Here is a 27,937-nt window from a genome sequence, read left to right on the forward strand (position 1 = left end):
CATAGAGACCCAGAGGTTCCAGAACTCTTGGCCTGGGAAAAGGCAGCCACGGGCAAGAGAGTGCTGGCGTACAGCAAGGTCCCTTTGGAAAGCCAAGTTGAAGAAGAATAAGGAAGAGGGGGTGGGCAACCTTGCAAAGTCCCAGGAAGCTGGAATCCTTGACCCCAGCAAACTCTCAGCATGCCAGGCTGCTTTCCTCAAGCCTCACTTTCCAGAAGACGGGCAGAACCTTCATACAATGCGGGGTGGTAAAGGGAAGTCTAGTCCCAACCTCGTTTCCCAGCCTTCAATCTACCAGTGATTAATGTTCACATGTAATTCCCACCCCTCACATGTAATTCCCGCCTTCCATTTGCATTAACCAATAGGCAATGAGTTTCTTTGTGTTTGTATCAACCAATCAGCCACAACCACACCTGTGGCAATGTTTGTAATATTCAATAAAAGAGAGTTCCCGGGCTTCCCCGGCAGACGCCTCTCACATGACACCTACTACTCGTCTCCCGTGATTTTCATTCCTACAGGGTGGGTCTCTGGCACTAGGGCAGGCTGACCCCTAACCCTTTTGTGCCCAGGCAGCACTTCCTCTTCCCCTCCCTCCATGCACAGAAGCCGAGATCTGACTTCAATGTACCTGCCTCAGTGCCCCTGGGGGCGGCTAGTTCCCTTGGGGGAGAATGAAGAGTATGCTCCTTAAGGGGGGGACCCCGAGACCCTGCCAGCCCCCCCCTTCCGAGTCCTGTTCAGTGGAGGGGGGCGAAAGAAGCGTTTTCAAGGGGTTGTCCCTGTGCTGCTAGGCTGGGCGCTCCCTGTGTGCCTCAGGGTGGGTGGGGTTTTTTTTGGGGGGGAGGCTCCCTCCTCTTTTCCACGGGCCAGCCTGGGAAGCGCTGACAACGACGCCAGGCAGAGGCAGAGTTGCTTTTTCCCTTAAGCAGCCGCAGCAGCTGGAGGAAGAGCCGGAAGCGGAAGCGCTTCAACAAAACTTTATTGAGGTCCGGTCTCCATAGAGACGGGAAGGCCTTCCCTGCGCCCGGTCGCAACAAAACTTTATTGTTCCCGGAAGTGGAAGTTGTTGCCGTTCACCGTTGCCGCCCTCCCCTCTCCGGTCTCCCCATCCTCCCCCCAACCCCCACCCCACGGCCAAACACGCACTCATACGCAGCGGGTCATGTCGGCGCCTCAGGCGGAGCGGGGCCCCGAGGGCGCGGGCGGCAAGCGGAGGCCGCACGGGATGCTGAAGCTCTACTACGGGCTGCCGGACCCGTCTGGGGAGGCCTTGGCGGGACCGGCCAGGGTGGATCTCGGGGGCCCCACCGACATCAACGGCCCCCACTTCGACCCGGAAGTCTTCCTCACCAAGGTGAGGGGGGGCACGGACGGGCAGATACACCCTCCGCGCCTAGCAACACCCTGCCCACTGGCGAGGTCTCCATGGCCAACCCTCCCTGGGCAGGCTCCACCGTCCCGTCTCGAGCTGGCCCGTCCCCAAAACTCACTTGTTCCGGGAAATGCTGCTTTGCTTTACCAAAATGCTGAACAGCTTGAGCTGAGTGTCTCTGGGCATGAGCAGAGTGCCTTTTGCCTCGAAGGGTTAGCATGTTCACAGATCCAGATTTCACTCAGTGCAAAAGATCTCAGGGTTCTTCATGGTCAAGGGAGCCGTCTACTATTACTGAAGCACTGGATCTGAGAACAGAGTGCCTCTGGTAATCTGCAGAGTGCCATCTCCAAAGGACGCCAGACCTGGTGTTGTGTTGTGGTAAAGAGACTAAGCTATGAATGAGCAAGTCCATAAGAGGATAAGGAGAGCATAAGGCCACTGGCCCATCTAGTCTTATTCTCACAGTGGCCAACCAAAGGGAAGCCCCCAAGCAGGATCTGGGCTGATAGGCTTATCCTCCCCTGTTTTGGCTCTCACTTCCACCCTGAATTCACTACGAGCCCGGTTTTTGAACCGGGAAGGACGGGGTATAAATAAAAATGTATTATATTTATTGTTATGTGTTCCTTGGTGTTGGCAAGCCACTCCCTCAGCCTCTGTCTCCCCAACTGCAGTATTGGGGAGTAAAAAAATAATCCCCTTTTAAAAAAACGAATAACCCAAACAAGCATGCATAATGGCGGTGTGTTGCATTTCACTTGCAGCAGCTCACCTATTGACCTCCCTTATCCAGAAGTCAGACTCTTGCTCTGTTTAGCCCAGATCTTAGCCCTGCAGCCGGTGATCCTTTGGAACCTAAGGCCTTCTGTACACAAAGCAAGCACTCAGTGATTAAACTGGGGTGGGGTGGAGGAGTGTTCACAAGGATAGCCAGAGGAGCATTGGCCAAGTTCAGTTTGCTGCTGACAGCACCCACCTCTGTTGTGTGTGACAGCTGCGAAAAGAATGCCCCCTGGCCCAGCTGATGGACTGCGAGACAGACATGGTGAAGCAGATCCGATCCTTGGACAGTGACATGCAGACTCTAGTCTATGAAAATTACAACAAATTCATCTCAGCAACAGGTAACTGGAAGGCTTGGTGGGTCATGGGAAAGATATTTGTGGTTCACCTCCCTCTTCCAGTTTATTATTATTTAGTTCAGGTGTGGGAAACCTGCAACCCACAGAACTTCCCCACTCAGCCCTCAGTCTCTGCCCCATCCTGTGTGCAGCCAGTTAGCTTAAACAGACAGCTTCTGTTAATGCCAATGGAAGAAAATGCTTTTGAAGCAGACTCTTCCTAACATTCTCATGTTCCATTCTTCAGACACAATCCGTAAGATGAAGAATGACTTCAAGAAGATGGAGGATGAGATGGACTGCTTGGCAGCAAACATGGCCGTCATCACGGAGTTCAGTGCGAGCATCAGTAGCACCTTGCAAGATCAACATGAGCAGATCACCAAACTATCCGGTGCGATACCACTTCTCTGATTCCTGCTAATGTGCAACAAGGGTGTCAGGAGCCCGTCAGAGCTGATGGGGAGGGGGCACCAGTTCAGTGGCAGAACATCCACTTTGCATGTCGGAGGCTACTTGTTTAATCCCCGACATCTCCAGGAGGAGCTTGTTGAGTGCTGGAAGGTGGGGTGGCACCAGCTGGGGTTTGGGGCTCCAAAGCAGCTTGCCTGCCCTGCTCTGACTTCCTCCCTCTCTCTTGACCCCAGGTGTTCACGCGCTCCTACGCAAGCTGCAGTTCCTGTTTGAGCTGCCGGCCCGCCTGACCAAATGTGTGGAGATGGAGGCCTACGGGCAGGCTGTGCGATACTACAGCAAGGCCCGCTCCATCCTCCACCAGTACCAACACATGCCCTCCTTCCGGGGCATCCAGGACGACTGCCAGAAGATCATGGCTGACCTCGCTCAGAAGCTGCGTGAGAAATTCAGGTAGGCAACAGAAGACATCAGGGGAGCCGTTGCACTTGACTGTTTGCTACGAATGGGGCTGTGTTTGGGGAGTTTTTGGGGACTGAAGCAGTGGAGGCTGTGAGCCAGAAGACTTGGCAAAGAAGGGTGGCTGCTCTGCGATTCTGCTGTACAAATTTAGATTAGCTTAGCTGTCATGGTTTCCATTCAAGGAATCCTGACATTGGAGAGGATTCCCCAGAGCCCTACAGTTCCCTGGGGGGAGAGAATGGCTGCAGGGAGCCAATGTGGTGCCAGAGTTGGAGTGCGTAATGAGGAGCTGGGGTTCAGGTACACCACCACCCTGCTGAATGCAGCCCTGAAGCATGATGGGCATACTGGCCCCCTCACTATCTCTCAGCCTAACCTACCTTGTAGGATCGTTCTGATCGCTGGGAGGAAGGGTGGGATCAAAATGTCACTTAAGAGGAGGAGCCAGTTTAAAATCTGCAGCTCAGCCCTGAGACCCTTCCTTCCTGCCTCCTCAGGGATGGGGGCTCTTGCGCCAAGGACTTAGCGGAGTGCGTGGAGCTGCTGCTGCAGCTGGGCGAGCCTGCCGAGGAGCTGTGCGACGAGTTCCTCTCTCACGCCTGCTGCCGCCTGGAAGCTGAGCTGCGAGCCCTGGAGGCGGAGCTGGGCGAGGGGCAGCTGGCCACCCCGGCCACCGACATCCTGGAGTTCACCGACCGCGGCTGCAACAACTTTGTCAGCAACATGTGCCTGGTGATTGCCTCATACCAAGAGCTGTTTGTCAGCCGGGAGGGAGCCCGTGAGATTGCCAGCATGGCCCACGACAAGCTGGTGGCCTTTGTGGACGGCCTGATGGAGCGCTACTTTGCCCTGGTGGAGAGGCGCATCCAGCTGGAGCGGGGCGTGGGCGATAACTCCCTGCTGGTGCGGGCCCTGGACCGCTTCCACCGCCGCTTGCAGGCTTTGGTCAAGCTCTTGCCCGCCTCGCGGTCAGCGGCGGAGGGCACAGAAATCGTGGTGCGGGCAGCCAAGGAGCGCATCCATCAGTACCTACAGGCCCTGCAGAGCTTCTACCTGGACTGCTTGACGGATGTGCGCCAGTCTTTGGCCGCCCCTCGGCTCATGGGGAAGGACAGCCCCAACCTGGCAGAGCTGCTGGGCACCATCTCAGCCTCCATCCTCAACCAGATCAAGTCTGTGCTCACCTATGTCCACCTCTTCACTGCCAAGGACATCACTTTCTCTAACAAGCCGTATTTCAAGGTAAGGAGAGAGAGAAAGAGAGTTTGTTAGACTTTTCAGAGAGAAAGTTGCTTGCTGGAGCCTGGAGACGTGATACATCACAAGAAATAAAAATGCATGGGTGCGCATATGTAGAATTACATAAGGTAACCCATGGCGACACAAATTGTATGAGAGTCAAACCTTCTGTGGGCTTCATCACAAGACCCTTCCACTGCCACCAGAAACCCCATAAGACACTCCTCCTTGGGTCCTGCTTTTGTAGGATGGACTTCTCTGATTGTGGGAGAAGCACCCCAGGATATCTCCCTTCCAGGGGCTGGTGTATTCAGCCTCTGTCTCTTTAGTTTACATTTTGGGATATGCAGCTGCCAGCCTGAAGCCTCTGCCTGCTGTGCAATGGGGCCCCATAGCTGCTAGTCCTCATGAATCCCTTCTCATTATGCCCCTCAGCCACTTGCATCTCTGAAAGATCCCTGCATTGCTGGGAGTTGGACTAATGACCTTTGGGGTCCCTTCCAACCATACAATTCTATGTCTGAAATGAGGTAAGGGCTCCTTAACCCTTCTTCCCCAATGTGAACAGCTGTAGTGGATTCCTGGCAGTTCAGCAGCTGGTGGCCCCATACTTGAACTGTCCCACATAGCTCCAGTCCTGCTATGTGATTTCTCTCTTAAGAAAAGCAAAGGCTAAAAGCTTTCTCACCGCCTATGAGCAATGGGCTTTGCCAGCATCCTCCATTTCAGGCATCCCTCCCGCTTGGCTGACCCAGTGAGTGGTTGAGGGACCCATGGGGCGAACTCGGGCAGAGCCTCCGTCCCTGTTCTTGCCGGACAAGGAAGGGTTAAAGAGCCCCTTGGCTCCACCAACTCCCTGCAGTGCTGGCCCTGGAATCAAACTGTGGCTCATGTCAAGGCTGGGTGGCTGAGACTTTTTGCTGCGATGCCTCTAACTTCCCCCTGTGCCTCTCTTGCATTTTCCTAGGGGGAATTCTGCAGCCAGGGTGTCCGCGAAGGCCTCATTGTCAGCTTCATCAAGTCCATCTGCCAGACAGCCCGGCAGTTCTGTGAGAGCACTGGAGACAAGGGGGGCTCCACGCCCCCCACCCTGTTGCTGCTCCTCTCCCGCCTCTGCCTGGACTACGAGACCTCCACCATCAGCTACATCCTCACGTTGACAGATGAACAGTTCCTGGTGCAGGTGTGTCACACGTGGGAAGAGAGGATGCTGGGAGTCATTTCAGGCTTGGGAGACTTAAATGGCTAGGGTGGGGGTGTTTCCTTTCCTCTGCTCAGAACCGAGCTCACTGAGATCTGAATAAGGCCTCAGCTGTGCCATTATTCCACACAACTATGGAACAAACATAGGACTTTGTTCCCTCTGTATATATACAAAGAAGCACATTTCTGACCTGCCAGTTTTCTTTTAGAAGCCAACTACCAAACAAGAAGGGGGGAAAAGCATTACGCAAGCTCCATGAACAGGTCTTAAAAAAAAACATATATAACATAATATATAACGAAATAGCGGAAGCCAGAACTGTACATACTGTCCCATTTGCATCATCTCTCTCTCTCTGTGTGGCAGACCTTGCTGATTTCCTTATTGCAGAATAAGGATTGCAGTATGTGTGACTCACAGAACTTTCTCAGCCAAGGGGCAGCCCCAAAGGAGAAATCCTGGCTAGCTTGCTCCTGGCTTTTGGAGGGGTCCTTCCCTGTTGAGCATGTTGCTTGGTGTATTCAGGTGTGGGGTGGAGGTGGGGTCCCCCCCCCCCGTATCACAGGGCCAGAGTCTCTTTCAAGGGAATTCATCCTATGCAGAGTAAATACTATTTATTAGAAATGCATTAGAATTGGATTTTGTCACTTTGGAAGAAGCTTGAAATGTGTTGGCTGAGAATGAAATGTGTAAACTGCGTTTCTGGCTCTGGTCCTCAGTGCCGCTTCTTTGATGCCTGTGTCAATTAGCTTTCCAGTCACTCCTCAGTCTTTCGGTCACTGCATAGGGTGCACCTGCTGCTTCCCCACCACCCCAGGAAACCCCTACATTTCTTGCCTCCCATAAAACATATACCGTATTTCATTTCTCCAGATGCGGTTCAGAAAGATGTAAATCTCAAACCATTCAGAAATAAGCAAAGCCTATCCAAATATAGCCTGTTTAGTATTGGTATGGTGTAGCAGTTAACAGTGCGAGCTTTGAGCCAGAAAGTCCCTGGTTCAAACCCTGCCTCTTCTGGGAGCCTGTTGGATGACATTGGGCAAGCCAGTCCCTCTCAGCTTTTCCCACCCTCCACCTCCAGTTTTGTTCTTAGCGGACTGGTTCTTGTGGTGAGGCCCCCTTACGTATCTAAAAGCTCCTTGAGTTTTCCAGAGCCCCACATCAAGCTGCCAAGTGCCACCCTTTTCATCCTCCTCCTGCTCTGCCTTGTCTCTGGACCAGGACCACTCTCCCGTCACCCCTGTCACTGGCTTGTGTGCTGAAGCCCGGGAAGCTGCCCAGAAGCTCCTGAACCACTATGTGAAGGTGCAAGGCCTGGTCATCTCTCAGATGCTGCGCAAAAGCGTCGAGACGCGGGATTGGATCACCACCATTGAACCACGCAATGTCCGTGCCGTCATGAAGCGTGTGGTGGAGGATGCCACCTCCATTGATGTTCAAGTAAGTAGGGTGGAGGGGAAGGGGGGGGAGGGATTTCAGAAAACCACCCGGTTCCAGCTTCTTACCTTGCCTGTAAATGGAAAAGTCAGCTATGGGGTAAGAGAGGGCACCATATGAGGAAGAGGGGGTTGGAATTTGGGGGTTTGTTCCTTTTTATCTATTTGTTTATTTATAATGATACCATGAAAATATCAGGTTCCAATGTATCTATATGGAAAGCACATTAAAATTTAAAATTGGCTAATTGTCATGGAAAAATGTATTCTTAACAGGCTACATAGGTTTGGCAGAATAGAAAAGTTTTCAGCAAATGTTGGCACAGAAGGCACCTGCTGAATCTCTAGTGGCGGAGCGTTCCACAGGCCTGGGCCAATGACACCAAAGGCTCTCTTTTTTTATGTCAAATGAGCCTCTCCAACTCGGGGAATGACCAGCGATGCTCCTGCAGACGTTTTCAGTGATCGAGCTGAGATATGAGAGCTTTGTCAGTCACTGAGGCACCCTGGACCTAAGTTGTTCAGGGCTCTGTAAATTAATATAAATAGTAAATGGGCAGCCAGTGTAGCTGTTTTGACAGTGGTGTCATATGCTGCTTGTTACAGGGTAGGCATGGGGTGCCAGGGGTCCTCACTTGGAAGAGGGTGTTGCCTAGAAGTGAACAGGCCAAGTTCCCCAAAGAGAAGGGAGCTGGGGCTTCTATCTCCTTGGAATCCTCGTCCCAGGTGGGCAGAAGCAGGCTGAAGTCATTCAGGGGGGCCCCCTGACTCTTCCAATCTTCCTTTATTTCCCACGGGCTCACGATGGAAAAAAGAACTATAATGCCATTATGTTTCTCTCTGCCAAAAGTGCCCCAGCTGGAAACATGTTTTGTAATGGGTATATTTTACACAGGAAACAGAACCTGCTGTGGTTTGGCCTTCATCTCCCCTAGCCTTCCACCCCCAGCTGTCAGGCTCCCTCTCCATTTGAGTAACTGCCTCACACGTTAATCTCCCCACACAGGTTGGGCTTCTCTATGAGGAAGGTGTGCGCAAAGCCCAGAGCAGTGACTCCAGCAAAAGGACCTTCTCCATCTACAGCAGCTCCCGGCAGCAGAGCCGCTACGCGCCAAGTTACACACCCAGGTGAGCTGGGGAGCCAGGCCCTGTCCTTCCTGCTGGACGGGGAGTTTGAATCATCCCTAAATCATAAAGGAGCAGGCGGGGCACTGTGTGTGTATCTAGTGCAACCTTGCAAATTGGCCCCTAAAAGTTTCTGGTTCGCAAGAATTGACGCTGGCTTCCCTGCCATGGATACCTCGCATAGTTATTGTGTGCCACAGGCCTGGGTGGAGGGAAAGAGATGTCCATCCAAACCCCTCTCCAGCAAGGCAGCACAGGGGCTGGGGGATAGTGTGCTAGTCTCTTGGGCACGGCCCTTAGCCCCACAAGCAGTCAGCCACCCTGTGTGAGCCTCATCTCTTCTCTTCTCTCCCCAAGCGCTCCCATGGATACCAACCTGCTGAGCAATATCCAGAAGCTTTTCTCTGAGCGCATCGACATCTTCAGCCCTGCGGAATTCAACAAGGTGAGGAGCCTGCAGTGGCGTGCTCTGTTGTGCTTCCTCCAGCCAAAGCACGTGAGGTTGGTGGCCTCTCTACAGGGGCGCCTGGATCTGCCTCTTGGGGAGATGTGCATGCACCCCACAGGGAGAGAGGAGCCATTGCCCTTGCCAACAGATGATGGGTGTGATCTCTAGAAAGGGTAGCAGGTTCCTTTTCTTTGGTTATTGCTAGATATATATATCTTTCACTAGGGCTGCAGTTGCAGCCCAAACCTCATTCGATTACACCACTCAGATCAGGAGAAAACCGTAATTTTCTCAATATGTAGGGGAGGCGTCCGTTTCTCCCTCTCAATGTTAAAGTCTAATAGTTCATGGAGCTCCAATCTGCTTCTCCCTTCCCAAAATGCCTGATTCTCAGCGGAACCCAGAATCAGAGCTTGTGGTCATCCTGGCACCTTAGCTGAATGAATCTCCTGCCCTCTTTCAGTTTCTGAGCAGCGTTTGGCTGCCACCAGGACAGAGGTGAATCAAGCCTTTATTAAGAGGCTTGTGATGAACATCCATGATGAAGGTCCTTAGTAAGACCTGGCCAGGATGGAAGGTTAAGCTTGGCTGGTAAGAGCAGCCACACATGTGCCTTTACTCTTGGGTCTTAGGTGTTCCCCTCTCTATTAGTTTTTTCTGTTTGTAATCTTCAAAATTGACACAGCAATGTGTGATTGGGGCAGGAGGGCGAAGCCACAGGCAGTGGCATTTGCCTGTTTTGTTGTCACTCCTAGGCCAGGTAGGTTGCAGAACATTACCAATAAAGCAAGTGCAATTTAAATGAAAATCATAGAATAAAAACACAAAACGACCATGCAAGGAGAAGGGAGGCACCCATTGACTTAACCAAAGGCCTGGCTGAAGAGAGGCAGACTGAGCAGTTGTCCAAAACCATACAATGATTTCAATGAACACCCCCCGGGGAAAGTATCAGGAAAACATCCATTTGGGGGGCAGGGCGAGCAGATTTTTGGATCTTCAGTCTGCTGTCCATTTTTTAATCCTCTTTATCCTCTTCTTCCACTCAGGTCTCTGTGCTTACCGGCATCATCAAGATCAGCCTGAAGACGTTCCTGGAGTGTGTCCGCCTGCGAACTTTTGGCCGCTTTGGCCTGCAGCAGATCCAGGTGGACTGTTACTACCTGCAACTCTATCTGTGGCGCTTTGTCTCTGATGAGAACCTGGTGCACTTCTTGCTGGACGAGATTGTGGGCAGCACAGCCCACCGCTGCCTTGACCCCGTGCCCATGGAGCAGAGTGTCATTGAGGTCATCTGTGAGCGCGGCTAGGGCACGAGGAGGGGGCTGGAACGGGGGGAGGGCAGCTATGTGTCTGCACTCTTGTTCCCTGCCAGGTAGGGGGAGAACGGGAATGTCTGGCAGGTGAGACCTCAAAAGATGTCAATGTGGTTGTGATAAATAAAGATTAACTTAAACCGTATTCACTGGTGAAGGCTATTTTGTTTCGCTGTAGCTCTGGATAAAATTAAACCGTGTCAGTTGCTCCTTTTTGCATTATTTCATGAGAGCATGAGAAAAGTCCTGCAGCAGCAGCTGGGACAGGCCAAAGGCTCATCCAGTCCAGCATCCTGTCTCTGTGGCCAACCAGATTTGTTCATTTGTTCATTATTGTTATTCCATTTATATGCCACTTCCACCTTCCAAGGAGCTCAAGGTGGCATGCGTGGGTCTCTCCCTTCCTCTGGATTTTCACCCAATGATACAAAGTGCAGGAAGCCTGCCTGCGGTTATTCTTGGGTAGACTTGGTTTTAGTAATCTTTAAGGATCTGTGTGCACCTAGGAAATGTTGCACTTGAGCTAGCATGGCGGAGGGCGGCAGCGGGGGTGTGGAAACAGTAATATCTGCTGAAGGGCCCTCAGGGAATTTCCCCAGTATTTCCCCATTATTTCCCCATTTCCAAATCACATTTGAGTCAACACAGGCTGTTGACGTGGGGCCCAGAAAGGGAACTGCTCGGGTGGTGTTTATATGGGGCAAGGACTGTGCCAACCCATAAGCAGCAGCAGCAGAGAGAGATAGAGAGAGAGTCTCATTTTGCACCAGCTTCAACACCATGCTGAGGTTTCACCAAAGTCGCCCACTTTGGAGGGCTCCAAAAGGTGAGTGACAGAAGATAAAGTGGGGTTTGAGTCCCTCAATATGACCAGTCCTCTTTCTAGCAATTCAATAATTCTCCCCTGCCAAGTGAGTCATCAACCTTCAGGTTAGTGAAGAGCTTTAAGATGGGGAAGGCCCATTACTCCGTGGCATTTGTGGGATGCAAAAATTTTTTCCACACTGGTCCTGAAAGACCTACATTGACTCCCAGTACATTTCCGAACACAATTCAATGTGTTGGTGCTGAGCTTTAAAGTCCTAAACTGCCTCAGCCCAGTATACCTGAAGGAGCGTCTCCACCCCCATTGTTCAACCCGGACACTGAGGTTCAGCTCTGCGTGTCTTCTGGTGGCCTTCTGGCAAGAAGTGAAGTTAGAGGGAACCAGGCAGAGGGCCTTCTCAGTAGTGGTGCCCACCCTGTGGAAAGCCCTCCCATCAGATGTCAAGGAAATAAACAACTATCTGATTTTTATATCTGAAGGCAGCCCTGTATAAGGACTTTTTTAAGGTTTAAGGTTTTATTATATTTTTATATTTGATGGAAGCCACCTGGAATGGCTGGGGAAACCCAGTCAGATGGGTGGGGTACAATTGTTGATGTTGCTGTTGTTACTATTCACAAGGCCAACAGCTTGAACTGCAGACATCAGCAGATGGCCATGACTTATCTCTTTACTGTGTGGGAGGAGGGAACCTTTATTGCAGTTTTCTGCACATCAATAGGGTGTTAAAAGGTGGTTAAAAGATGGTCTGTCCTTTTGCTGGTCAGTCTGCAACTCTATTGCTAGATCCCGTGCTTTGCATGCCCAAGATTCTTCAGTTTGGGATATTGTGTAGCCAGTTTGGTGCAGTGGCTGTTGGGCTAGTGTCTGTGAGTCCAGGGTGCAAATCCCCACTCAGCCATGGAGTTCATTTGGTGATCTTGGGCCACTTGGGGTGTTGCAGGGAAGAAATGAGAAAGGGGAGAACCATGATTGCTGCCTTGAGCTCCTTAAGTGGAAAGGCAGAATATACCTGAAATTATAAAATCCTCACATTTCCAGTTAAAAGGTTCTTAGACAAGCAATGCTGGGAGAGGCCTCAGCACTGGAACACCCTGAAGAGCTCTTGCTGCTGCCCATCAAATGAGACAATATTGGACCACTTTGTGTGTTTGTTGCAGAGGTGGCATTTAAACCTGGGACTATCAGCAGCCAAATTATGCCATCTCTCTGATCAGTCAACTGTCAAAGCTTCTTCTTGCCCCATTGAACTTTAGGAAAGTTAGTTTTACAGGACAAGCTGTGCTAGGAAAATGAACAAGGAACTAACAAATGTCCCCTTTCTTCTCTCTTAATTGCCAGCTCCTTTTACTAGGATCATCTTCTTGCTGGTTTTGGGGTCCACTGTTGACAGCCAGCCCCGCTGCTACCATACCAAAGTGAATTCTCTGCTGGTGGCCAACTGCCAAGCTCAAAGACACAAGGAAGTCCCTGAAACGGACAGCTCCCTTCAGGCCCTCTTGCTGAACTTCAACTTCTTATCAAACATCTCGGATTCCTCCTTCTCCCAAATGCCGTCCCTGAGGATGCTGTCTCTTGGGAAGCAACTGGGAGGATCCCTCTATGTCGGAGAAAGGGCGTTTCAGAATGTGCCCAGTGTCAGGATCCTGGATCTTGGCGGCAACAAGAACTTGACCTTGCACCCAGCTGCTTTCCGCGGCCTCACCCAGCTTGAGCTGTTGCTCTTGGATTTCAATGGTTTTGACGAAGAAGTACTGGAAAGAGGTTATTTCCAGGATTTGGTATCACTGAAGAGGCTGGATCTTTCTGGAAACCGCATCCGTAGGCTGAGGCCTGATCCAACTTTCCAGGGCCTGAGGAAGCTGAGCGTCCTTCAGCTGAAGCTCAACCAAATTGGGGAGATCTGTGGGGAAGACCTACAGCACCTCAGGGGGCACCATATGGCCTTGCTTGACCTCTCATCCAACCGACTGCTTAATCCCAATGCCTGCACCAACCCTTTCTTCAGCATCGTGCTGGGGACTCTGGACGTCTCTTCAAACTCATGGAACGCGATGGAAGCTCAGAAGTTCTTCACACGACTAAATGGCACTCGAATCCATAACCTCAAGATGCAGCACTCAGCTGCCCTCGGCAGCGGGTTTGGTTTCCGTAACCTCAAGGGCATCTCGCCTAGCACCTTTCTTGGCCTCCGTGGCAGCGGAGTTTACTCCTTTGACATGTCCAATGGCTTCCTCAGGGAATTGGGCCCATCTGTCTTCTCGGGGCTCCCAGACCTCAACATCCTGCTGTTGAGATCCAACCAGATTACTGAGATCAAGGATGGGGCCTTCTCTGGGCTGAGCCAATTGCGTATTCTCGACCTGTCCCACAATCTGCTTGGGGAGCTGTACACAGAAGCCCTGCGACCCCTGAGGTCATCCCCACTCCAGCACCTCATCTTGAAGTCCAACCACCTTGGGATTGTTCAACACGATGCTCTGGTGGGGCTGAACTCCTTGCAAACCCTTGACCTCCGGGACAATGCTCTGGTGAGGGTTCCGGCGGGGAAACTCCCATCCCTTCTGCGCCTGATGCTGGGGCAAAACAGGATTGGGGATGCCTGGGGTCTTGAACGTCTTAGCAGCAACCTGACCCACCTCGACTTCTCCTCCAACCGCCTGAGTGACTTAGGGAGTCTCTGGGGTCAACTAGGGAAAACCCCCACCTTGCGTTTCCTGAATCTCTCAGGCAATCAGCTGGCAAAGTGCTTCAGGGCTGAGAGAGGCCCCGAGCAGCTCAGAGAACTAGATATTTCCCACAACAACCTGGGAAACATCTGGAAAACAGAGAACTGTGTGGACATCTTCCAGCATTTGGAGAACCTTAGAGTCCTGAATCTCAGCTCCAATGGCCTTCGGGCCCTTCCTGAGGGACTTTTCCAGGGTCTGGTGTCTCTCCAGACTCTGAATCTCTCTGCCAACCTCCTGCCCATCATTCCTGAGGAGGCATTCCTCAGCTTGAAATCCTTGCGCAGCCTTAGCCTCCATGGGAACCCCATAGTGACCCTCTCCCACTCTACATTTGAGCCGCTGGTGCAGCTGCAGTCATTGGACCTGAGCGAGTTGTCCTTGCTGTGCGACTGTGGGCTTTCTGACTTCCAGAGTCTGATGCAGGACAAAGACTTGAGGCTGAGTGGAGCTGTGGCCAATCTCCTGTGCATTCAGACCAGCCCTGATTTCCTGCATCTCTCCTTGTCCTGGTTCCTCCAGAGCAAGTGTGCCCAATAACATGTTATGACCCAATATGGGGATTGGGATGGAGAACAAAATCTTATCCCACAGGATCCAGGTTGCCATCTAGCTGCACAGCAGTGCCAAAATCTGTGTTTCGGTTATCAAAAAATGCCTCATTGTTGTCCTTTTCGCATGCGTGGGGACATCCATTCGGTAGGCCCATAATCTCTGTGTATTCAAGTAGCAAATGCCAAATTGCTGATGCTTCGTAACTCACACCCCAAAGCTGGCTTTTTCCCCCTTTCTTTTTTTTTTTTGCTTCTGGCATGTGTAAGCAAAACGATCCAAACACACACACAGAGAGGCAAATGCTGTGTGATTGCAGACCCTCCAAATGTCCCGATTTTCCAGGGACAGTCCTGGAAGTGAGTCTACCCTCCTACTCCCTGCTGTCAAAACTACCCATTCCAATTCCCTCTCCCTTTGGTTCCTAAGCCCTAAACGACTTAGGTCCAAAGTATGTGAGAGACATCCTTTCCTAGAGATCCTATATATGAGTTCTTGGTAGTTCCTCCACCCTCAGTAGTTTGGGGTGTGGGTGTGTGATGATTGAAATGCATTTTGTATCTTTAAACATGGTTTTAGTAAGTTGATAACCCCAAGAAGCAGAAGCTTTAGAGCCAACTTGTGGATTTGGCAGCCTAGCAAGTTAAGTAACCTACTATTTATTTATTTATTTTATTTTATTTACCTATTCAATTTATACACCGCCCTTCATCTGAGTATCACAGGGTGGCTTACAGTATAAAAACACAAAAATACATAACATAGTAAGTAAGGTTTGAGCAAGGTTTTTTTTAAAAGAGGTGTATACATTTAATGAAACAAATAACATTTGTTAGAGATACTTATGCTAATGATGCATTCATGAAGAATGCTTTTAAAACATCTCTCCTTTCATTATCAGTAAAAAAACTGTGTCGTTAATCCAGTTAGATTGATCATTAGCTTTGCCGAGTAATTCAGCCTTGAAACCAATCCAAGGTGAGCTGGCAACCTGAACAGAACAGTTAACACGTGTCTGTGTGTGTGTGTGTGTGTTTGCGAGTGATCGGGTTTTGCTTACAGAGGACTAAGAAGCTAAGAAGCAGGGTTGGCCCTAACTTTGAACCTACACAAATGGAAGTTCCAGAGCATGTGATAAGGACAAATATTGAGACAATCATGGATAATTTGGGCAAAGGGAAAATGCCTGCTTCTGCAGCCCAGCACCGTTTTCTACATCCTGTGGGGTGGAATTTCCTTTGCCATGTGTCTATGAAGGCAGTTCTGTTTCAGTGCCGACATCAGGAAGGCAATTTGGGGCAGAGAAGACCAAGTGGGAGAAGGCAACTGGGGAAAATATTACAATGTGAAGAAAGGATTATAATTCAGGAAAGAATTAAACAGCAGAATTTTGAAGAGTCAACACATATCTGCAGGCCTCACTTTCCCCCTATGTTTGGTTGTTACAGAACCCTTACTCAGGTTCCTTGGTGTGTGTACTCTTGAGTGTCTATGAATTTTGGGTTTGTGTGCTGCTAGGTAGGGTAATAGCTTAATTCCAGCTTCTCTCTCCCTTTTTCCCAGAGTCAGTCTCCACAAGGGAGAAAACACCTCGCTGTTTAAATATTTTGCTAGGTAATAAAGTCTTGAACTTTCATTTTTGGTCTGGATTTCCCCCCTATACATTCCCTTGCAAAGGAAAACCCCCCAGGTTGAGGTTTAGTTGTTCATCTTTGTCTCCTTGCATTCCCTTTGCAAAACAAAGGTTCTTGCGTGTCTCAGGCCTGATCAACTTGACACACACAGCACCCTCTCACAAACTTGCTGTCCTGAGAATAATGGACACATGGTCTATGTGGGTCTTCCATAAAGAACTCCTAATATTTCTTCCTGCAGCTACTTTGAATGGAGATTGCCTTGCAATGGGACGAATTAAGTACTTAACCTGAGGTACCACTGTATATCCCTATCCGAAAAACCGACTTGCCAAATCTGAGCAGCCAAAGGGAAAACAAACCCACACCTTTTCTATAACACATGGCATTCACACACCATTTGAATGGCAATGTGCATCAAATGGTGGAGGGGCGGCCCCCTCATATTATTATTTTTGGGGAGGGGGGTCGAAGGGACCTCGGTTACAAGGAGTTGGTGTCTATGAGGCCAGCGAAGGAGATAATACTATGGTTATGCTGCAGCGCCCCCAGGTGGACAAACAGCCACAGCCACCATCACATCAATGTGGATGAGCTGGTTTTACAGAAAGCAGGTGCTTTTGAGATGCCAGACTCCAAGCAGCGCCTTAATTAAAAGGCCTCTTACAACAGAAGAGCCTGAAGCAAGGATCGCAAGTCATGCACACTGCCTCGCGTAAAAAAGGTGGGATATAAATAAATAAATTCCTGTGGCTTAACAGAGACTTGAAGGCAGCATATTTTTTTTTTTTCATTTTAGAAACAACAGGCGAGATTTAAAAGCCACCTCGACGCGTCCTGGTGTTTATTTCCGTCCTGGTCCATCCCCCTCACCCCCAATTGTTCATTTCTCCACTGAACTCCAATGCATTGGAGCAGGAGGCGTTTTGCACTCTGCGTATGCTCAGGCACTCTCTTTTCCTTCTCTTTAGCGCATTCTTCCACCACCAAGGGAACCCAGGACGGCGAAAGCGAAGGATTGGGACACCACCGTCCACCGCCCCCCCTCCCTCTTCTGTCCTCTCCCTTTTCACCACCACGATTTCATTTCTTTCCTGCGGGCGCCTGGATGCACGAACAGGGCTGGACAGGACGGGATGAGCAGTGAGGCGGGCCCGCCTCCTCTCGCCTGATAGGCTCCGCGCTCTCCTCCCTCGGGGCGCGATTGGCTGCTCCGGGATAGGGACAGGATGGGCAGAGGGTGGTGCCGCTGATGCCGGGCTGATGCGGGCGGGCAGGTGGCCGGGACAGGTGAGCGCCTCCCGTATCCAGGCGCCTCCAGGTAAGCCTTCCTCCGGTGTGTCCCCTCTCCCATGCCAGAGGATGCCGCCGCTGTTGCTGGCGGGATCGGGAGGGCCGGTGGGTGGGGCAGACATGCGCGGGTCCCTCTCGGGATGCACCCAAGCCAGGCAGGGGACTGTGGTCCCCGCGGGAGAGGGTGGATTTAGGGACCTTCCCGAAAGGGCCAGCCCAAACGGAGATTGGCATCCTCTGAGATTGGCTGGGAAAGGCCCCCGTCTGGAAGCGCAGTGCCGTCGATGGATGCGGAGCTTAGGCGCAGCAAGGACCGGCGGAGAATGAGGCAGCTGCCTTTTCTACAGAAAAGACGAATTTTCTACAGAAACATGAGGACTTGGAGCTTGCTTCTTTCTTTTAGGGGAAAGGTGGCGGTAGCTCAAATGGGAGGGCGCATGTTTTGCACGGAAAAGGTCCCCCGCACCCACCCCGGCCAGGTTCAATCTCTCTTTCTCTTTCACACACATTTGACGGTGGCTGCTGGGCAGGCAAGATGGGGACTGATCCAGTATGGCAGCTTCCTATAAGGGTTGGATCCTGCATCCGGACCTGCAAGGCATCTGACATCTTCCTCTTTCGAAATGTATTGAGGTCAGCAGCAGAACTGTCCTCCTCAGGAATAGGTGCTGAGGCTCAACCTTGGCAAGCACTAGCTCCAATTTTGTGCAGCAGGAGACTAATTGAGGAGTCTGACACACTCTTGGGCTCATGACCCCAAGAGGTGGGGTAGGGGGTACACTTTGCACCTGATGTTTGAAATAATTGCACTCAAATATTTATCCTGAGTCGCAGATTTTCTAGGAAAGGGGAGGTGGACTTGCCAAGCACTTGTTTTGCAAACAAAACATCCTTCCTGGTTATGATGGTTGCCTGGGAAAGAGTCTGGAGAGATGCTGCCAGCCAGTGGAGGCAATACTGAACTTGATGGGACAATGGCCTGACTGCCAAAGGCAGCATCCTGTGTTCCTATGAGAGGCATTTCACAGGTGCTCATGAACTAGTAGCACTTTGTATTAACTGGAGGTCTGTTCCAAAGAGTTCAAAATGCTGCACATACCTTACAACAGCCCTGTGAGGTAGCCTAGTGGCAGATGTCTAACGGGACAGACATGACAGTCCGACAAGCATGCCCTTCCTCTGGAATCCCAGCCTCCAGCTGGCTGGCTTTTGTTGGCTGTGCCTTCCTGGTGATTAATGTCTAAAAAAAGAAGGGGACCTGGGCGGAATTACTCCACGGCCAGGCGGCCTTGTATGTAAGGCACAGTCAGTTAGAAAGAATGTGGCTTCTGTTAACAGGCGATCCAAATCAGCCCGGCCATCGAAACACACATAGGGGGGATACTCAGGGGCTTGTCTCAAGGGACTCTGTTTGGTCTTCATGGATTCTTTCTCTAGGTCTGTGTGCGGTTGCTGAAGACCGGGGAAACTTGCAAGAGGAGGTTTCTGGCCCAGGACCTGCTCAAGAGGACAATGGATCGACTGAAGGTCCCCCGTACCAGAGAGCTGGAATTTGGAGGCGTCCTAGGTGAGGGGAGAAGGCTGAGAGCAGGGTGGGTGGGTGCAGGCAGAATACTGTTATAGATTGGGGGCAGGGGCTCAACCTTAGAAATTAATAAATGGTAGGATTTTTATTATTTGGGGATGCGAAGGGAGAAATACAGGCTGCAGAGGAATTCCTGAGATATCCTATACCAAATGACCTGGCCAAGCTTTGGGCCATTAAGAAACAATACAGGGTCATTGAGGGCCATTGTCAATGCAAGATAATTGTCCTTCTCCCCGCCCCCGCCCCTTGCCCTGAGGTGTGAACAGAGAATGGGAATTCGCATGGTTGCCAGGATAACTTGGTGTTGTATGACAAGAAAATATAATTTTTAGCAAAGTATACTGGGAAAAAGAAGGGGAGAGAAGAAAGACTGGGATCCATATTGGGCAGGCTGGCTGAAGGCTGGCTGGGAGAGATGCCAGGGCTGCACTGCTGTGGGGGACAAGCCCCTCTTGAGATGACCATGCTTTAAGATCTGGACTCTCTCCATGCTGACTGAAGATGTAAATAGGTGAATAAACCATATTTTTTAAAGCTACAACAGTCTCCAAAGGGAGCCTGGGTGAGTGCCTGGAATCCCATGGACTCTGGCTACCACTCGGCAGAAAGAGGGGGAGGCACTTAGCTTTTGTAACAAGAACTTTCTCTCATCCCTCCCCAGGAATCCTCTATTAGGCAGGTTTGGGAATGGTGTGAGCAGGGGATGCAGGACTCCTGGGTTCTGTCTCTTCCCCTTTCTGACTGCTCCATCTTTTTTCATCATAGGGGCTGCTCTCCTTATCGTCCTGATGCCCACCACTGTCTTCTACCTCCTGTTGACTTGCAGAACGGAGCAGGCCAGCCTGTTGAACATCCCCTATCCTTTGCCCACCCTCCGCTCCCTGTGGGACCCCCGGGACTTTGCCCTAGTCTTGGCCTGGGTTGGATTGCAAGCTTTCTTATATATGCTCCCGATGGGGAAGGTAAGGAGACCTCCACACACTCAAGGGATTTTTCCTGGCTTCTGCTACGGACTCCTTGCCTGCGCTGCTGTAAGGTTCTGCAGCCTGGCCTCAGTTTTCTTCATCTGCACAATGGGGAGAAGGGCTAGCTGGTCCTACTAGTAAAATGGCAGAAATGGGGAACTGACATCAGAAAACAGCGGCAGCCCTTGGCTGCAGAGGAACCCTTGAGTCGTGGGGAAAGGCCAAAGCAGCTCTCTGTCTTTTTATTTTCCCAAAGCGTGTTTTGAGCATTCCTCTCCCACCCGAGAGGCTTCCCCATGGCTCCATATAAAGCAGAGTTTCCCAAATGTGGGTCTCCATCTGTTGTCGGACTACAACTCCCATCATCCCTAGCTGGCAGGACCAGTGGCCAGGGATGCTGGAAATTGTAGTCTTAGCTGTTGGGAAACTGTGTACGTGCAGCTACTCACACAGAGTCAGTTAAGGTTTGGCAGAAAGCCAGAAGACAATCTGAAGGAGTAAGTCTGCCTGATGATAACAGAGACATGGGGAGAGCTCCCTGATTGGTCAAGCTCTTTGTAGGGAGTGATAATTAATGGCCTACTAACTGGAATGTGTTAGTTCAGTATTCAGAGCTCAGTGTTCAGTGTTCTGTGTGTCACTGTAGGAGTTGTGAGTCGTGTCAGAGAGAGTTAGCAAAAGATCCGTGTTCTGTTCCTGTAAATAGTCCACTGTATATAATAAACACCTGACTACAAGTTCCTGGTTCCTGCTTCGTCTATCCTGTCTGCAGCCAAGTCGCCAATTGCTTCCATGGATTCTACGTGTACTCTGCTAGGTCTGGCTAAGGTCCTGCAACTGGTCAGAAAGTTGCGAAACACCAAATAGGTTTTGCCAATATTAACAACAGCTGGAGACCCAAGTTTGGGAAACCCTGATATAAAGAAAGCACCCTGCTTTCAGGCAGCCCTGGCAGCATAGATCCCACCACTGCCTTCTGCATCTGTGTGTGTTTTCAACAGCTCACAGAAGGGACACCCCTGCGAGACAAGACCCGGCTCCAGTACCGGATTAATGGTAGGTGCCCCCCACCCTTGGGAAAGGTCCCCCAGAGGTGAGACAGCCGCCGAGGTGCTGCTGCTGGTTCTCAGCAATGGGGAGGGATGTGGTGCTGAGTGGCTTTTCAGCGTATCCCAGTGTTTCAAGACCCGAGAACATTTTATTAAACACCACCTTGTGATTCTCCCCAAGTTTAGCCATATCGGTATCGGCTTAGGAAGGTGGGGCAGGAGGAATGAGAAATTGATGTCTGGTTGTTGTTTGTTTGCCCCACCCTCTATCTCCCCCTGCCTCACATTTCTCAGGGTGCCATGCCATGGTGGTCACAGCGCTGGTAGTTGGAGCCGGCCTGGCGGCTGGACTGCGCCTCAGCTACATCCACGACCATTTCCTGCAGTTGGCCTTCTCTGCCTCCCTCGTGGCCTTCGGACTCAGCGCCCTCCTGTACCTCAAGGCCTTGTTTGCCCCAGAGGCAGCCCTGGCCCCAGGCGGGAACTCAGGTGAGGTGCGAACCCTGACACAGGGCTCCTTCTGGCCTCCTTTGCCAGCTGCACCCCGGCAGGGACTAGCGACTTGATGGGCATGGCCAAAACCCATCAAATGTCCCATCTCTGGTGCAAGCTGGTGGTGGGGTGGCAGGAAGGAAAAGGGCGGGAAGGGGGAAGACTGAAGCTGTTATCTCCTCACATGAATTGGCTGGCAAAATCAGATAAGGACCGTCTCCCGGGGATGATATGTAATTTAGCAAAAATAACAGAGAGGCCTGCAGTCCTTTTAAGGCTCATTTATTTCTAGAGGCAGGAGTTTTTGCTGAAAAATGTCCACCACATATGCAGCATTATTCTTGCTGGTATTATTGTTATACGGCAATGGTATAAAAATCGCTAAGTGTAAAAATGATAAAATACCCAGGGGACGCAAATTGTTATTCCCAGTTGGCAATTACATCTGTGTACATGTAATTTGCATCGTTATGAACACACGGGAAAATGCAAATAGACCGGAAAGGTCTTTGGGAATGCAAAGGGCCTAAGTTCACCCAGGGAGCTTCATGAGTGGGGATTTGAACCCTGGTCTCTCAAGTCCTAGTCTGGCTCTTTTACATTGAGACGTGGTGACTATAAGATCAGCTGCAGAGCATTCTGGGAGGCTGTGTGTTCTTCCTCTGGTTTTTGAGCATATACAGTGGTACCTCAGGTTACAGACTCTGCTAACCCAAAAACAGTACCTCAGGTTAAGAACTTTGCTTCAGGATGAGAACAGAAATCACACGGCGGCGGCAAGAGGCCCCATTAGCTAAAGTGGTACCTCAGGTTAAGAACAGTTTCAGGTTAAGAATGGACCTCCAGAACGAATTAAGTTCTTAACCCGAGGTACCACTGTATGCTGAAAATATGGGCACAACGTTCTGCCAACACTTTCCTGCTTCACGGGGGTGCAGCTGCCCAGAGGGGTGTGTCAGAACCACCTCCCCAAAGTGTTTTTGATGGCAATTTCTCCTGCTTGCCTCTTTCCCCTTCCCACAGGAAACCCCGTTTATGACTTCTTCATGGGCCACGAATTGAACCCACGGATCAATACCTTTGACCTGAAGTTCTTCTTTGAGCTGCGCCCGGGTCTCCTCGGATGGGTAGGCATCCCTGCGCTGGTCAGTAGCAGAAGGCAGGGTTGGGGAGCGACCCCTTTGTGTTGGTGTGGCAGTGCCAAGGAGCGCCCCTGCCCCCATACTGAAGGGTCCGGATCGCTGGGGATCAGGCAGCCGACACAACTGGGATGCAGTATGGTGTTGTGGTTGGAGTGCTGGGTGAGAACTGTGAAGACGCGGATTCAAATCAGCCTATAGAGCAGGTGTGGGGAACCTTTGACCCTCCAGATGCTGCTGAACTACAACTCCCATCAGCCCCAGCAATGGCCAATGATGACAGGAGTTGTCGTTCAGCAACATCTAGAGGGCCGAAGGTTGCCCACCTCTGCCATAGAGCTGAGAGCAACCTCCCCATACCGGGTGGCCTTCAGATTGTTTTCACGTCTTTTGGGGCCATGCTCTCGCAGGAGCCAAAATGGGACATCCCAGGAGCCAGTCGGAAGCCAGGATGGCATCTGTAATTCTGGGGGTGTCCTGCTTAAAACAGGACACTTGAGGGGTATGCCGCAAGCTGTAGCTTTTGCTACTACTAATGGCGATGAGGATAATACTGCTTTTCCCCCTCTGCCACCCGCTGCTTCCCTGCTCTCTTGTAGGCCCTGATTAACATGGCCATGTTGGTGAAGGAGACGGAGCTGAGAGGAAGCCCTTCCCTGGCGATGATCCTCGTTAATGGCTTCCAGCTTCTCTACGTGGTGGATGCCTTATGGCACGAGGCAAGTCTGGCAGAGGGTGGGATCTGAACCGGCCGTCTTGAGTTTTGCAGGGAGCCTTAATTCCTCCGTTTCTGCCACGGAGATGCATCACAGGAACTGCCAGGCTGAGTTTACAAATGACACCCGCGTATATTTTGGTGATTTCCTGCACTTCCTTCCATAAGGACTAGAAACCTGCTTTTGTCTTTAAAAAAAAGGAACAGAAGCAAAAGCAGGGATTTCCAAACTGCTCCCCTTCCCTAGTGCTGATTTCAGTCAAGCCTCCCAGGGGCTCAATAAACCTTCTTTTCCCTGTTTGGCTCTAAACAAAGAACACAAAAAGAGAAACTGACACAATGTGTGCCTGTCGGGCTGTTTTCATCTTAGTGGACCTCGATTCTGCTCATGTTTCTGCTTCTGAATGTGGGGTGCGCCCCTGGGGGAGAGGACGGCTTGCCTTTCCTCCCTAGTACCTGCTTCCTCAAATCACCTGAACCTGTTTGCTCTGCTGGCACTTCTCTGAAATGCACCTGCTCCCCAGTGTGTGGCTCACAGTGGGTTTGTTTAGTGGGGACTGAGAGCTGGTGGATTTTCCTGGGCCAGATTAAAAAAGGCAAATTTTCTTCCTTCCCAAAGGAGGCTGTTCTCACCACGATGGACATCGTCCATGACGGTTTCGGCTTCATGTTGGCTTTCGGGGACTTGACGTGGGTGCCCTTTTTGTACACCCTCCAGTCATATTTCCTCGTCACCCACCCGCAGAAGCTGAGCCTGCCCATGGCTGGGGGCATCACCCTGCTAAACGGTGAGTTGGGTGGCAAACAGGGCCTCTGAGCATGCACAGAATATATTTTCTTTCCCTCCAAGCTTTCTTTTCTTTTCGTGGCAGGGGTCTAACCAACTTGCTCTTAACTAAGCTTCCAGAATGGGAAGGGATATAAAGCCTTAATCAATTGATAGTAAACAGTAGGGACTTTGTACATTTAAAAACAAACAGGCAATATTCAAAATTTCCACTGTGTCAAAGATAGGCAGCCCCTCTTTGCAGAGTGCCCCTACCCAGTGCCTAAGCTGGAGGGTGGATGGTGCCTGCTACCCAGAAACAATTATTTCCTGAGTTTGGGAGGGCCAAGGGAGAGGCTGCGCATAGGGTACTAAAAGCAAAATTAATGTGTCCTGAACAATATCTATGCAAATGTGCATGTGTTTATTATTTTTCTTCATAGCCCTGCCCCTTCAGCCACCCCAGAGCTCAAACTCTCGCTGTCTGTCCATCCACTCTTTCTCTCTAGCTTGCTCTGCCCATTCATGCCATCTTACTCCCCCCCCCGCCCCCTTCTCAACCCTGCAGGCCTGGGCTACTCCATTTTCCGAGGCGCCAACTCCCAGAAGAATGCCTTTCGCCGGAATCCTGCCGACCCCAAAGTTGCTGGTTCGTCCTCCTTTTGTAGCTTGTGGCCTGTTTGGACGCTGCTGGGAGACACACAAGCTGTGCCCTGTGCCTTCACAACCTTTGGCCTCTAATGTTCCTTTTCTTAAAATGCATAGGCGCGGCTCACACGGGCAAGTGCTTCAGAAAAGCGCCTGCATTTAAACTCCAAATGCCATCGCTTCTGAAGAGGAGTGGGTGCCTGGGCGTCGTCTTTGGCCTGTGGGAGGGAGGTGAAAAATTGGGCATCGCTTTCCTCCCTGTTGCGAAAGCAGAGCGTGGCTGGCCTCCTGCTTTTGGAAGACCTGCACGCCTTGTGAAACTCTCCCAACCCCTTTGTTCTCACAAGAGAAATGTTGTTTCCTTGCAGGACTGAGAACCATCCCCACGGCCACAGGACGGCGCCTGCTGGTGTCCGGCTGGTGGGGGTTTGTGCGGCACCCCAACTACTTAGGAGACCTCATCATGGCTTTTGCGTGGTCCTTGCCCTGCGGTAAGCGGGAGCCTCTCTCCCCCTCCGTCAATATCCAGACCACAGTCTGTAGGAAGAGAATCTCAGTGCCCAGCCCACTCACCAGGGTCACACAACACCATTACAGGCAATTACATGACCTTGCACATAGTGTGTGCCAAGTTGCCAAAGGGAGACAGCATCCCCTCAGATAGACAGAGCTGCTGTGCTTCCTTAAAGAAAGAGAGAACCATCCTATGCATGTTGACGCAAATTCTGAGGGTGCAGAGCTAAGCAGCTCCCGTTTTCCGATGTCCATGACTCTCATGGCCTTTTGAGTAACCGCTGGGAGGCTCTCAAAATCCTCACTTTGGAGAGAAACAAGCAAAACACAAAGAAAATTAAATATACCCCTTATAATTTCATGTTATATCCTGCAAAATCCCAGAAAGAGCCTTCCCATCACGTTCCAGCCTTTCAAGCCTTAACCCAGGGAGTGGGAGCCTGCAGTTGGGCTCCCACATCCTCATCCCTGACCATTGGCCATGCTGGCTGCTGCCGGGGCTGATGGGAATTGTAGTCCAGAGGTGCCTGGTGGGGACCCCTGCACTGGCCCCCATTCCTCGCAGTAACCCAGCAGGCAAAGAATGGCATTTCATTTGAAACACTATATGTATGTTACACAGGAGTTAAAAGTAAAGCATTAAGATCCAGCAATTAAGATTACAGCAATATCTCTGTTAGGTAAAGGTAAAGGGACCCCTGACCATTAGGTCGAGTTGTGACCGACTCTGGGGTTGTGGCGCTGGCATACAGCTTCCGGGTCATGTGGCCAGCATGACTAAGCCGCTTCTGGTGAACCAGAGCAACGCATGGAAACGCCGTTTACCTTCCCGCCGGAGAGGTACCTATTTATCTACTTGCACTTTGACGTGCTTTCGAACTGCTAGGTTGGCAGGAGCAGGGACTGAGCAACGGGAGCTCACCCCATAGCAGGGATTTGAACCGCCGACCTTCTGATCGGCAAGTCCTAGGCTCTGTGGTTTAACCCGCAGCGCCACCTCCGTTAGGCCAGCCTAAATGTTACAAAATAGTTTGGAAGCTTTCAGGGTTTCCCCGCCCAAACTGATCAGGCTGGATCTTAGAAGCTGGGTTTGGGGCGAGGGGGAAAGAGAGAGAAAAGGCTGCTGGTGCCGAGAGACCCCTTTTCTTTTTCTATTCCCCACCCCTAAATGGGATTCTCTGTGCCTCCTTGCACTGAAATCTGAAGTAGTTCCTCTGTGTCCCAATAGCCCACCCTCCCCAATGGCCTCCCCATTCTGTTTCCTCTCCTCAGGCCTGACCCACATCCTGCCTTACTTCTATGTCCTCTACTTCACCATGCTTCTGATTCACCGGGAAGCCCGGGACGAGCACCAGTGCCTGAGGAAGTATGGCCTCGCCTGGCAGGAGTATTGCCGCCGCGTCCCTTACCGGATCTTCCCCTACCTCTATTGAGCCATCGCTTGACAACTCGGCTCTCGCCCTGCTCACCACAACAGAAACCCACCCTTTCTGCCTGCCTGGAGAAGCCCATGCCCACACAGTCTCAACCAAGAAGAGGAATGGGTGCCGTGGGGAGGGGGGGTCCTCAGCCTGCTGCAGCTTTGTTTCCAAGACCCACTCAGACAACATGGCCTGCTTCTTTCAGGAAACGAGAGGCTCTTTTGCTTCCTATCTATTGCCCGTCAGGACATTTCGATCTAGAAATCGCCTTCTTTTGTCAAGCCTGAATTTGCAAAAATTTAACCTACAAAGATCATGTGGGCAAACTCTGTGTTGCTGGTTTTTGTGGTTTTTAAAAAAATCCTTTTTCTGTGCAGACAGCAAGAGCCCAGATTACACGACTGGAATTACTGTGTCGATCTTCACATATTTATTCTGTTTCTGCAATGTCAAAGACATCTGGCAAGCTGCAACCCACTGGAAGTGCTGCTCTGGCCTCTGAGATTCCACCGCAACTCGTTTTGGAGCAATAAGGACTAGAAACATTTTCAGTTAATTAAGGAAACATTTTTTAAAAAATCTGAGATCTTTGGCACGCACAATTTCTGTGACCAGTGCTACTAACCTATGGAAAAGGCAGATTCCTGTTTATAGGAAGTTAAGAAAGCTGTACTGAGAAACCTGACATATTAAACAGAACTGAATTTATTTTGGGATGGGAAAAATAGCTAACTCCGCTTTTTGACTATGGATGTCACTAGACATCCAGAAAGCGACATAAAAACTCTCAATCTGGATTTTGAATGATTTCTAATCAAGCTTGGATTTTGGGGACTAGATTTTAGTAACCACTGATTTTGGTAACACAGCAGAGATTCAGGTTTATTAAAGCAGCTTTTGAAAGCCAAATGTTTCTTGAACAGCAAATTAACACCAGGGAACTTTCTGAGTTTTTGTCAGGTTTAACCATTTCGGCTAGGCTAGGGGAATGTTTGCAGTCAAGTCTGCAGAATTTCAAATTTATGCAGAATCTTAATTTAGGTCTAGTTGGGCGCTTCATGTGTGCATGGAACAGAGAGCAATCTTTCTTCTCTGGCTTTTACACACACACTTACACACACACAAAAACACAAACCAGCCATTTGCTAAAGAGTCAATGGAAGCATAACAGAGCAGTAGAAGGAATTGGAGCACACCAGAGTTGTCTGTAGATGCTGGTGGGTTAAGGATTAAACTGGATTTCCCTGGCTGGGTGGGAAATTAGGGGGGTTATTTACTTGCATTTTTGAAAGGGGTGGGAGAAATGAGCAAATGTAACTTATTTTAATAAATAATATATTCAAACCTCTGAGGGTTTGGAGTGTAATTTTGGCAAAGCCGCTGCTCCACACTTCTTTGAGGACATCAACAAGAAAGCTGCCAAAATGCTGTAATTTCAGTAATGACAGTGACGGAGGC

The 27,937-nt window shown here is 50.7% G+C and overlaps 3 protein-coding genes across 6 annotated transcripts; all 3 read left to right on the plus strand.

The window, feature by feature from the left end:
- Positions 1 to 11: 11 nt before the first annotated feature.
- On the plus strand, positions 12 to 10,294 carry VPS51 (VPS51 subunit of GARP complex). Of its 3 annotated transcripts, none has more exons than XM_083715414.1 (10): positions 12 to 245; positions 2,376 to 2,505; positions 2,750 to 2,896; positions 3,150 to 3,369; positions 3,876 to 4,620; positions 5,585 to 5,800; positions 7,046 to 7,264; positions 8,267 to 8,388; positions 8,743 to 8,830; positions 9,883 to 10,294. In XM_083715414.1, the coding sequence occupies exons 2-10, from the start codon at positions 2,406 to 2,408 to the stop codon at positions 10,141 to 10,143; spliced, it is 2,118 nt and encodes a 705-aa protein (XP_083571540.1). In that variant the 5' UTR covers positions 12 to 245; positions 2,376 to 2,405; the 3' UTR covers positions 10,144 to 10,294. The 3 variants fall into 3 exon arrangements, with proteins under 3 accessions (XP_083571540.1, XP_083571542.1, XP_083571541.1); XM_083715416.1 differs by lacking the exon at positions 12 to 245 and adding an exon at positions 1,012 to 1,360; XM_083715415.1 differs by lacking the exon at positions 12 to 245 and adding an exon at positions 1,448 to 1,759.
- A 601-nt stretch (positions 10,295 to 10,895) lies between these two features.
- On the plus strand, positions 10,896 to 15,892 carry LOC310833725 (toll-like receptor 5). The gene is made up of 2 exons (XM_083716494.1): positions 10,896 to 10,975; positions 12,317 to 15,892. Exons 1-2 carry the CDS (start codon positions 10,930 to 10,932, stop codon positions 14,242 to 14,244), a joined length of 1,974 nt encoding a protein of 657 aa, XP_083572620.1. The 5' UTR covers positions 10,896 to 10,929; the 3' UTR covers positions 14,245 to 15,892.
- Positions 15,893 to 17,105: 1,213 nt separating this feature from the next.
- On the plus strand, positions 17,106 to 27,827 carry TM7SF2 (transmembrane 7 superfamily member 2). Of its 2 annotated transcripts, XM_083716511.1 has the most exons (11): positions 17,113 to 17,211; positions 18,621 to 18,750; positions 19,537 to 19,733; positions 20,738 to 20,792; positions 21,080 to 21,274; positions 22,301 to 22,404; positions 23,016 to 23,135; positions 23,751 to 23,919; positions 24,466 to 24,546; positions 24,914 to 25,036; positions 26,331 to 27,827. In XM_083716511.1, exons 2-11 carry the CDS (start codon positions 18,696 to 18,698, stop codon positions 26,489 to 26,491), a joined length of 1,260 nt encoding a protein of 419 aa, XP_083572637.1. In that variant the 5' UTR covers positions 17,113 to 17,211; positions 18,621 to 18,695; the 3' UTR covers positions 26,492 to 27,827. The 2 variants fall into 2 exon arrangements, with proteins under 2 accessions (XP_083572636.1, XP_083572637.1); XM_083716510.1 differs by lacking the exon at positions 18,621 to 18,750 and having other exon boundaries at positions 17,106 to 17,211.
- Positions 27,828 to 27,937: the final 110 nt, after the last annotated feature.

This window comes from Podarcis gaigeae (assembly GCF_964106915.1).
Source record: "Podarcis gaigeae genome assembly, chromosome: 16".
Classification (NCBI taxonomy): domain Eukaryota; kingdom Metazoa; phylum Chordata; class Lepidosauria; order Squamata; family Lacertidae; genus Podarcis; species Podarcis gaigeae.

What these genes read in the sequence shown, in the direction of transcription:
- VPS51 (XM_083715416.1), top strand. Translation starts at nt 1,169, where the DNA reads ATGTCGGCGCCTCAGGCGGAGCGGGGCCCCGAGGGCGCGGGCGGCAAG. An exon ending in ATGAACAGTTCCTGGTGCAG is followed by an intron (nt 5,801 to 7,045) that starts GTGTGTCACACG and finishes TCTCTGGACCAG; the next exon opens with GACCACTCTCCCGTCACCCC. An exon ending in GCGCCAAGTTACACACCCAG is followed by an intron (nt 8,389 to 8,742) that starts GTGAGCTGGGGA and finishes TCTCTCCCCAAG; the next exon opens with CGCTCCCATGGATACCAACC.
- LOC310833725 (XM_083716494.1), top strand. Translation starts at nt 10,930, where the DNA reads ATGCTGAGGTTTCACCAAAGTCGCCCACTTTGGAGGGCTCCAAAAG. An exon ending in ACTTTGGAGGGCTCCAAAAG is followed by an intron (nt 10,976 to 12,316) that starts GTGAGTGACAGA and finishes CTTAATTGCCAG; the next exon opens with CTCCTTTTACTAGGATCATC.
- TM7SF2 (XM_083716510.1), top strand. Translation starts at nt 17,154, where the DNA reads ATGCGGGCGGGCAGGTGGCCGGGACAGGTGAGCGCCTCCCGTATCCAG. An exon ending in GGGCATCACCCTGCTAAACG is followed by an intron (nt 23,920 to 24,465) that starts GTGAGTTGGGTG and finishes TCAACCCTGCAG; the next exon opens with GCCTGGGCTACTCCATTTTC. An exon ending in TGCCGACCCCAAAGTTGCTG is followed by an intron (nt 24,547 to 24,913) that starts GTTCGTCCTCCT and finishes GTTTCCTTGCAG; the next exon opens with GACTGAGAACCATCCCCACG.